The sequence below is a fragment of the Ostrea edulis genome, chromosome 10 (genome assembly GCF_947568905.1).
Source record: "Ostrea edulis chromosome 10, xbOstEdul1.1, whole genome shotgun sequence".
Lineage (NCBI taxonomy): Eukaryota > Metazoa > Mollusca > Bivalvia > Ostreida > Ostreidae > Ostrea > Ostrea edulis.
In genome coordinates this window covers 32,153,390-32,163,393 of record NC_079173.1, presented here as the reverse complement: position 1 = coordinate 32,163,393, position 10,004 = coordinate 32,153,390, and the positions used below count along the sequence as shown (strand labels likewise).

At 36.7% G+C, this 10,004-nt stretch overlaps 1 protein-coding gene across 1 annotated transcript in view; it reads left to right on the top strand.

The window, feature by feature from the left end:
* Positions 1–10,004, top strand: part of LOC125665797 (integrin alpha-2-like) — a 54,459-nt gene that overhangs the window by 24,085 nt on the left and 20,370 nt on the right. Inside the window, exons 4-8 of the mRNA XM_056150924.1 lie at positions 991–1,170; positions 2,255–2,306; positions 7,058–7,144; positions 8,629–8,720; positions 8,848–8,910. Of these exons, the coding sequence (XP_056006899.1) occupies positions 991–1,170; positions 2,255–2,306; positions 7,058–7,144; positions 8,629–8,720; positions 8,848–8,910 (474 nt within the window). The remainder of the gene's footprint in view (positions 1–990; positions 1,171–2,254; positions 2,307–7,057; positions 7,145–8,628; positions 8,721–8,847; positions 8,911–10,004) is intronic.

Genomic DNA, 10,004 nt, shown 5'->3' with positions numbered 1-10,004 from the left:
TCAGAAATCAAATCATTCTTTTTTGACCAAATACTTTAATTTATCATTCAGTATAGCAGTAAATATTTTGAGAAACAACTTAATAGTGTAATACATCTATAATTGTTACACTCATGATGATTGTCCTTTTTAAATAATTCTTTCTGACTAAATGTTGGGAAGGAACCCTGATGAAAAAGAAAAAAACTAAAGTAGATAATTTAACAGGGTATTTAGTTACTAGGCATTCCTTGAATACACGAAATTGTTCATTTAACAACGAGTGATCATTATAACTTCAAACACTTGAACGCCCAGAGAAGTGACATGATTTAGACCTCACCTACTACACAAAACCCACTATGGATTATAAAATAAAGTTGTAGTATCAGTATGGCGTAATAATGTTACCTTGTGTTCCAGAAAATCGTCACTCATAATCGACTTAGAAGCGTGAACTATCCTGATCTTTTGTGGAATGCACTGTGATTTGAGAGAGTTTTCAAATTTATTCTTTACAGGCGTGCTCTCCGCTCCGAGGGTATACCTTGGATAATTTATTCTTTACAGGCGTGCTCTCCGCTCAGAGGGTATACCTTGGATAATTTATTCTTTACAGGTGTGCTCTCTGCTCAGGGGGCATACCTTGACTACTTTATTCTTTACAGGCGTGGTCTCCGCTCAGAGGACATACCTTGGATAATTTATTCTTTACAGGCGTGGTCTCCGCTCAGAGAACATACCTTGGATAATTTATTCTTTACAGGCGTGGTCTCCGCTCAGAGGGCATACCTTGGATAATTTATTCTTTACAGGCGTGGTCTCCGCTCAGAGGGCATACCTTCACTAATTTATTCTTTACAGGCGTGCTCTCCGCTCAGAGGACATACCTTGGATAATTTATTCTTTACAGGCGTGGTCTCCGCTCAGAGAGCATACCTTGGATAATTTATTCTTTACAGGCGTGCTCTCCGCTCAGAGGGCATACCTGGAGTAATTTATTCTTTACAGGCGTGCTCTCCGCTCAGAGGACATACCTTGGATAGTGACATAACGACAGGAGGATGCGAAGTCTTTTTTAGAAATATGTCTCGGCAACCATCTGACAAAAATGTTTACATCAGGGGCCGCATTAATGATTACAAGACACATAACACACAGGGGATGTATGGCTTTTCCGTAACAGCTGAGGTAAAGATTTGTCATATTCTACGTCTGCTCTAAAGTTTTGGCCACGCTGAAATAAGTAGAGGCAATATCATTATGATTTTATTTTACATTCTTAGACAACACAATACTATATTAATATTTTTAAATGCCGATCTCAGATATTCAATAAACCAAAATGTCTGATGTTTCCACGGTAATCCTCTTTAGAGCCAACAAAGTAAATATAAAAAAGGAAATATACCGGTGTATAGATTATATCCACAAGTAGGAATATTTAAGTATTATTTGAAAAACGATATGATTCAATATTTTACCTGTATAGCTGTTCAGTTCATCAATCTTTCATTATCAAAGTTTGTGCGACACTTGTCGTCCACGTCATTAACTGTGTCGTAATCCTTGATGCGTCATTAACTGTGTTGTACATGTAGTCTTTCATGCTCATTAACTGTGTCGTAGTCCTTGATGCGTCATTAACTGTGTCGTAATCCTTGATGCGTCATTAACTGTGTTGTAGTCCTTGATGCGTCATTAACTGTGTCGTAGTCCTTGATGCGTCATTAACTGTGTCGTAGTCCTTGAAACCTCATTAAGTGTGTTGTGCATGTAGTCCTTGATACATGAGGAAGATCTCAAGTACAACAAATCTTCACATTTTCTGAACGAAATCCTGGAAGGCAGATATAGACTTAGTGCCGATTCCCTTTGTTTGGTGACGCTCGTGGCTAAGGTTGTGGTCAGGTGCAACATCTCAAGTCGATTTAATCTAAGTCAATATCATACCGGTCAATATCATTTAAGCTAATGTCATTTTAGTCAATATTATTCAAATAGCTGTAGGTTAAAAACGTTAGGAACCACAAGCACTTGTTTCATACATGGGTCACCCCTCCTTATACCACGGTAGTAGTAAGTGCTTGTGTTAGGACCTCTGACCCCGTGTTGATTTCCTGCAGGAATCTCAAACTGTTTACATTAGCAACACTTATATAGCAATTTATCTGAATCGTGAAACAGGTAGACTAGTGATGCTTCTTCATGTTCAAGGCGACCCAGGTGAACAGTTTTGTTCATGAACCCCTACATTCATTATATTCTATTGTAGAGCGAAGATTCAAGCATAATTCTTGGAGGACCAAACGCTTGTGGGAATGATGGTAATTATTCATAGACAGATCTCCATACATTGTAACTGTTTCCGGGATTTCACATCTTACTGAAAATTTGATTCGTTTCGACCATATTTTATTGATCAAATCAAAAGGATTGGGACCAAGAGACAAGTTCTAACAACTTACATATAATGTACCAGTCCTAAAAGTATAACAATATATCGAGATAATAATTAACAGGTAAATGTACAATAATTAGACGAACCTACCAGTTTCTTCTATAAATTTGTGAACGGCTGAAAAAAAATACTTGTATTAGTCTGCAAAGACAAATTAACATCACCGCACAATAATAGATTGATTGATTGATTGTATATTGTTTAACGTCCCTCTCGAGAATATTTCACTCATGTGGAAACGTCACCACTGCCGGTGAAGGGCTGCAAAATTTAGGCCTATGCACAGCGATTATGGCCATTGAGCAGGGAGGGATCTTTATCGTGGCACACCTGCTGTGACACGGAACCTCGGTTTTTGCGGTATCATCCAAAGGGCCGCCCCATTTAGTCGCCTCGTACGACAAGGAAGGGGGTACTTGAGGACCTATTCTAACCCGAATCCCCACGGGATTACACAATAATAGATTTGTATCAATATTGATCAAGTCAAACATAAAATGGCGATTTAATTTGTTTTTCTAGCTTTAGAGTAATTTTTACAAGAAGGAAATGATATACATCTTTGTTATGTTCACATGAACAAAATGGAGTATTTGTAAAATCACGCTTATAAAGATCATACTGAAGTAATACATTTGTGCCTTGGTTTTGTATGAATAATGTTGATGAATCGTTTTCCAAAAGAAAAGTATTATGGCGGGTTTGTGATTTCTGTTATTATATTTTTGCGGAATGAGTTGATTGAAATGGCTTCTCTGGCATCTACGTTTAATATATTCCAATGTTTTATGGAATCAGGTACAATTGAATTTTTGAATAACTCTGATCCGCATCTTGGATAACGGGACAAAGAGGGTGTTGCACAGAAGCGGTAATATTCCCTAATCGAAGCTTTGTGCCTGGTATTTAAACACAAGTGGTGTAGAACTTACCTTCATTCCTATTCAAACTCTTATTGCGTATTTGCCATTAACATACCTGTGGGATTCCCCAGTACAAAGGGCAAGCCTAATATATTTTATGTGTCCGTACATAGTCTAAACATAATTTTTGAAATCGTGAAAATTAAATTGTTTTAATTTTTCTGAGTATTAAACACAATGTATAGGGTTACGAGTTTATCAAATATTTGATATTATATAATACTACAGTCTAAAAGCTCTTATACTCGTATGCATTATTTTCTACAACCATCTGTACATAACTCTGACGAAAAAACAAAATATGGGAAGTTTAATACGCATTTATAAAGTTCAACAAAATTCCACCTTTCAAGTACATGCACCTGAAAACATTGATTACCATAGTAATTTTCTTTATGGTATACATATTGTCTTATTCATTCAAACTGTTTAACAGTTATTTACCTTGTTTGACATTTTTCTTACAAAGCTTTAAAACCCAACAATTCTCTTTAACAGGTATCATAAACTGTGTTCGGCGTGTTGTTGCAACTGCCATTCACAAACTAAACAGTGTCTAAGTTGGAATTTTATTATAAACTCGGCACATTGTAAGTGTGTTTCAATTAAGAAAAAAATCTAGATGGAAAACGTAATATTGAAAACAAAATCATGTGTCCGTGAGGGATTCGAACCCGGTCGTTAAAAAAGATGACTCCTTTACACTTTACATTCTACGACCTTATCCAATGAACCAATAGAACTTAAGTAACAATGGAAAATTAATAACATACAGGTGAAGTTTAAAATGACATCAGTGAAATCGTTTCGATCTTTTGAAATTTACAAACAAACAAAAAATGCCCTCGTGAAACAAAATTTCAAAGTGACTTTTTTTTTAGTGGAAAACTCGATGAACATTTTCATACTAAATTCATTTTGTTTCACGGAGGCAGTTTTTCTGAAGTTCGGAGATACCCCTCTATTCTAACGCTGAAAATCATATAAATCGCTTATTGCTTGATTTAAACTCAAATTATTTTGGCTAATTCTTGTTAATACACGTCTTTTAAACTTATTTTCAATAATCGGGAGTTGGATGGGTGTGCTATCATTTAAAGGGGAAGGCAACCCCAAATAAATTTACATGATACATGATAGGATTAAAGAATTGTCATACTATTCTGTTGATATACGGCCAAGTTAAGCTTCAGTACTAATTCTAAAACGTTAAAAATTGAAATTCCCGCCATCTATAGAGGCTTCCATGGTGTAGAACTCTTTTGAATTCAAGACCACAAAAATCAATAATTTTGACGTCACACCGACAGTTCTGGTTTTGATTAGATTCTAAGGTGTGCATGTGATATGGTAGATTTTACGAATGAATAGGTTGATGCTTCCTGTCAAGCTGTTAATTGCACTAATGGGGATCTGTGTTTGTTATTGTTGTTGGGTTTTTTTGTTGTTTTTTTTGGTTTTTTGTTTTTGTTTCTTTGTTTTGGGGTTCATTTTATTTTAAATTCCTCACCCATCCAAATATCTGAAAAGAAAAGACTATGTAAATTGTGGATCCATCATTTGCATAATGACAAGCTGATGCTCGGAAATTTGTGTGAAGAAACGTGTACCGTCTGCCTGGTCTGCAACTCGAATGAACGTCTCTTTTTTTAAAATTCCCTCTTGCGAAAGAACGGACTCAAATCTATACAGCTCCAAACTTAACTGTTCGTGACTGACATGTTTACAGTGCTGCTGATGAAATACACCTGAACCAACGGTGTGACGTCATAAATTAAACTTCAATGGACGTATTTTCATATAAATTATATATAGGCCTATGCCTATTATAAAATAATAATATAATAAAATACATTCAATCCAATGGGCCCCTGGCACCATTGGTGAGAATTAAGAGGGAGTATCCGAGGAATTTTATCCCAAATAGTATGTATACTTTTTAATAAATGATAAAATTATATAAAAAAAAATTTAAAAAAAATTCAATGGACTCTCTCTTAGTGGTGGGTAATTCAAAATATATGATAAATTGATATTGATTTAATCGTCTAGCAAGGATTTTTGTTGTTAAAGACTGTCATTTACGATATCAGTAATACTTTATCATAAGAGCAACAATGTGGTTAGGGTTGCATTTCCCTTTAAGAGGAATTCTATACTGGTGTAGCTGCAGAACTGTAGCTCTCTGAAAAAGATACAAGGACAGATCCGAGTACTGCAGATCCACCCGTTATAAAACCTTCAATTTACGGCGCACATAAAAATGCGCACGGTTGAGACCTTGTATCGTTATGTTCTTGCATTGCCATCACATAGATTTAATATCACAAAATTCCTAACATATTTTCCTACTATACTTCTGTCCAAACATACAGTACCTTCAAATATTCAATAGAGCCCCATGCGATCCGAAAACTCGCAGCTTTTAATGATTTCGTTCGTTGACGTAGCCATGTTATATGTGTAGGCTGTCATTTCGAATCCCAGTTAAATTCCCATGCTTACACAATAATGTGCATATGTGTCTGAATTGTGGAAAGCTTGTATAGATCTTATGTACATACCCCCCCCCCCCCCCCCCCCCCCCCCAGAATGACATTATTTTATACAGAATCAAAATTTATCCAAAATATATTATTTCCCCACCGATCACCTTTTGTAAGCTTTTGAGATGAACACTTGTGATACACAATATGTACTAATATATGTACGTACATAGGACAGCATTGTCTATTTAATATCTTGAGAAGCCTTTGTTTTATAGACATCAAACGTGGTACACTGGTACATCATAAGGAGTAGATGACCCTTATGAAATTTATGTTCATTTTGTCATAGGTCAAGGGTTAAACTGGACTTAGTAATATATTGTCTCCTATATTTTAAGAATCATTTGCTTAATTGATACCAAACTTGGTACACTGGTACAGCATAAGAATTAGATTACCCCTATTGATTTGAGGTCATATGGTCAATCTACTATGGACATAGGAAGGTACAATGTATGTCTGTTCAATGTCTTGAATTGGCATGACACTACTGTCAATTAAATGATGCACGTGTGTAAAGCTTTTCAATGTTGCACCATTGGGGCATATACCCCGGTATGTTTTATAAACATTTCTTGTTTTGTAAGCTTTGAAATGAATTATTTTATAAGCTTTCAAACGAATTCATTTACAAGCTTTGAATTGGGTCATTTTACAGGCTTTGGAATTAGTTATTTTACAAGCTTCGAAATTAGTTATTTTACGAGCTTCGAAATTAGTTATTTTACAAGCTTTGAAATTAGTTATTTTACAAGCTTTGAAATGAATCAATTTATAAGTTCTGAAATGAATTGACTTCTAAACCTTTGAATGGGTTATTTTATAAGTTTGTTACAGGGTTATTTTACAAGCTTTGGACTGGGTTATTTTACAAGCTTTAAAATGAGTTATTTTACAGGCTTTAAAATGAGTTATTCTACAAGCTTTAAAATGAGTTATTTTTTAGGCCTTGGACTGAGTTATTTTCCAAGCTTTAAAAGGGGTTATTTTCCAAGCTTTGAAATGAGTTATATTGTTTAAGCTTTTGATTGGGTTATTTTATAAGCTTTGGACTGAGTTACCTCATTAGCTTTGAACTGAGTTATTTCATTAGCGTTAAACTGGGTATTTATATGTATAAGCTTTGAATATATGCTTTTACACAGGTGGATTGGCGATATTCAACGGTTCAAGCGCAAATTATCTGTACAGCGGCAGGGACTGCTCTCGTCTGCTAGGAGGGTACTATTTCGGTAAGAGTTTTAAACTTTAAGAGAACTGTAAATTCTCAACTTATGGATAAGGGTCAAAACTGATGTTACGTTTATTTAAAAACAAACACTTAATTTGCGAAGGAGAGATTGAGAAGAACGAAAATAGGAAGGAACGGAAGAGGGATGGGGAGGAGAGAGGAAAGGTGGAAGAGAGAGAGGAAGCGGGAGAGAAGAAAGGATGAAAGAGGTAGTGATGGAGGATGAAAGGAGGAATGGAGACGAAGGGAGAAAAGAAGGGAGAAGGGAAAGCAGAGGGGCGAAAGGAAAAGGGATAGAAGAAATGGAGGGGAAAGGGCAATGAAAGAGGGACTGGGGAAGACTGGAGGGAGGAAAATGGTGAATGATGAACAAAGATGGAGAGTAAAAAGAGCATATGGTATAAGAGGAATGGAGAGGGAGATGAATGTGCAGAGGAGAGATGTAGAGAGAGATGGAGAAGGATATATGAAAAGATGGAGGAGGGGCGGAGATGGACAGAGGGAAGGTCGAGGAGGGGCGGAAATGGAAAGAGGGAATGGTGGAGGACGGACGAATATGGGCAGAGGAAAGGATGGAGAAGGGGCGGAGATGGAAAGAAGGAAAGGTGGTGGGTGGATGGATATGGAAAGATGGAAGGGTGGAGATGGGGTGGATATGGACAGATAGAAGGATGGTGTAGGGGCGGATATGGAGATATAGAATTGTTGACGAGAGGCGGAGATAAAGAGTGGGAAGGGTAGAAAAGGGTCTGAGATGGAGATATTGAAGGGTGGAGAAAGGTGGAAATGGAGAGAGGGAATTGTGGAGGAGGGACGGGAATAGACAGAGGAAAGGTTGGAGCAGGGGCGGAGATGGAAAAAGGGAAGGGTGGAGGAGGGGTGGATATTGAGATATGAAAGGGTTGACGAGGGATCGAGATGAAAAGATAGAAGGGTGGAGAAGGGGTGGATATGGAGATATGAAAGGGTTGACGAGGGGCGGGTATGGAGATATTAAAGGGTTGACAAGGGGTGGAGATGGAGAGAAAGAAGGATGGAGAAGGGGCGGGGATGGAGAGAGCGAAAGATGGAGGACGGGTGAGATGGACAGAGGGAAGAGTGACAAGGGGGCGGAGATGGAGTAAAAGGAGAGAAAATGGGGAAGAGAGGAGATGAGAGACAAAAAATGTCAGAAATAGGAAGACATGAAGAATAATACATAGAATCACCTCTCCACACACCCTTATATATCTATATGTGTATCATATACTCTGTTTTCATTGTAGCGTAAATTCCCTTACATCTTGGTTCTCAAATCTTTTGGAATTTCTGGTAGAACATTATATTTTATTCGAAAAGGATGAAATAAATTTCTCTCCCATGTTATCATGTTATCACGTGATCTAAATTTATTTCCATTTGACGAATTAAAAGTTTATCCCAAATACCCCGTCCTGTAATATTGAGAAATACCAGCATATACTGTACTAGTATATTCTTTTAAAGGTTACTCATTAGACACAATAGATGCTGAGGGAACGAAAATGTACGTTGTCGGAAAACCTGGCTTCGCTAACAAAAATGGCGTCATAGGACTGGTAATTGCGTATCATTTAGCACGTACATATGCATGCAATGATTTGTTTCATGAATTCATATTTGCACAGGATATTGTAATTCTTCCACAATCAAACGACGATAAATGCATCATCGTATCATTTACAGGTGGAGGTTGTTCTTAATACAAAATCACAGCTGCAATCCAAAAAGCAAATACCTGGTTTACAGGTAAGATAAGACCTGATATTATCATTAGTACTGATGACACTAGTATATGAGACCATACCTGCTATTCAACATTAGTACTACTGACACTAGTATACAATGCCTTATGTTCATCATTAGTACTACTGACACTAGTATACAATGCTTTATGTTCATCATTAGTACTACTGACACTAATATACAATGCTTTATGTTCATCATTAGTACTACTGACACTAGTATGCAATGTTTTATGTTCATCATTAGTACTACTGACACTAGTATACAATGCTTTATGTTCATCATTAGTACTACTGACACTAGTATACAATGCTTTATGTTCATCATTAGTACTACGGACACTAGTATACATTGCTTTATGTTCATCATTAGTACTACGGACACTAGTATACAATGCTTTATGTTCATCATTAGTACTACTGACACTAGTATACAATGCTTTATGTTCATCATTAGTACTACTGACACTAGTATAAGAGGCCGTATATTATTGATTTTGCCGAGTTTCTATCTGTTACTGTTGTTAGTGGTGGTATAGACAGGGAGATCTTTGCCGAGTTTCTATTTGTTACTGTTGTTAATGGTGATATAGACAGGGAGATCTTTGTCCAGTTTCTATGTGTGACTGATGTTAATGGTAATATAGACAGGGAAATCTTTGTCCAGTTTCTCTGTGTTACTGTTGTTAGTGGTGATATAGACAGGGAGATCTTTGTCCAGTTTCTATTTGTGACTGATGTTAATGGTGATATAGACAGGGAAGATTTCCCCCAGTTTCTATGTGTTACTGGTGTTAATGGTGATATAGACAGGGGATGTTTTGGCCAGTTTCTATGTGTTACTAATGTTACTGATGTTAATGGTGATATAGGCAGGGGGATGTTTTGCCCAGTTTCTCTGTTACTGATTTTAATGATGATATACACAGGGGGATGTTTTGCCCAGTTTCTATGTGTTACTGATGTTAATGATGATATAGACAGGGGATGTTTTGCCCTGTTTCTATGTGTTACTAATGTTAATGGTGATATAGACAGAGATGTTTAGTACAGTTTCTCTGTGTTACTAATGATAATGGTGATATAGAGAGGAGATGT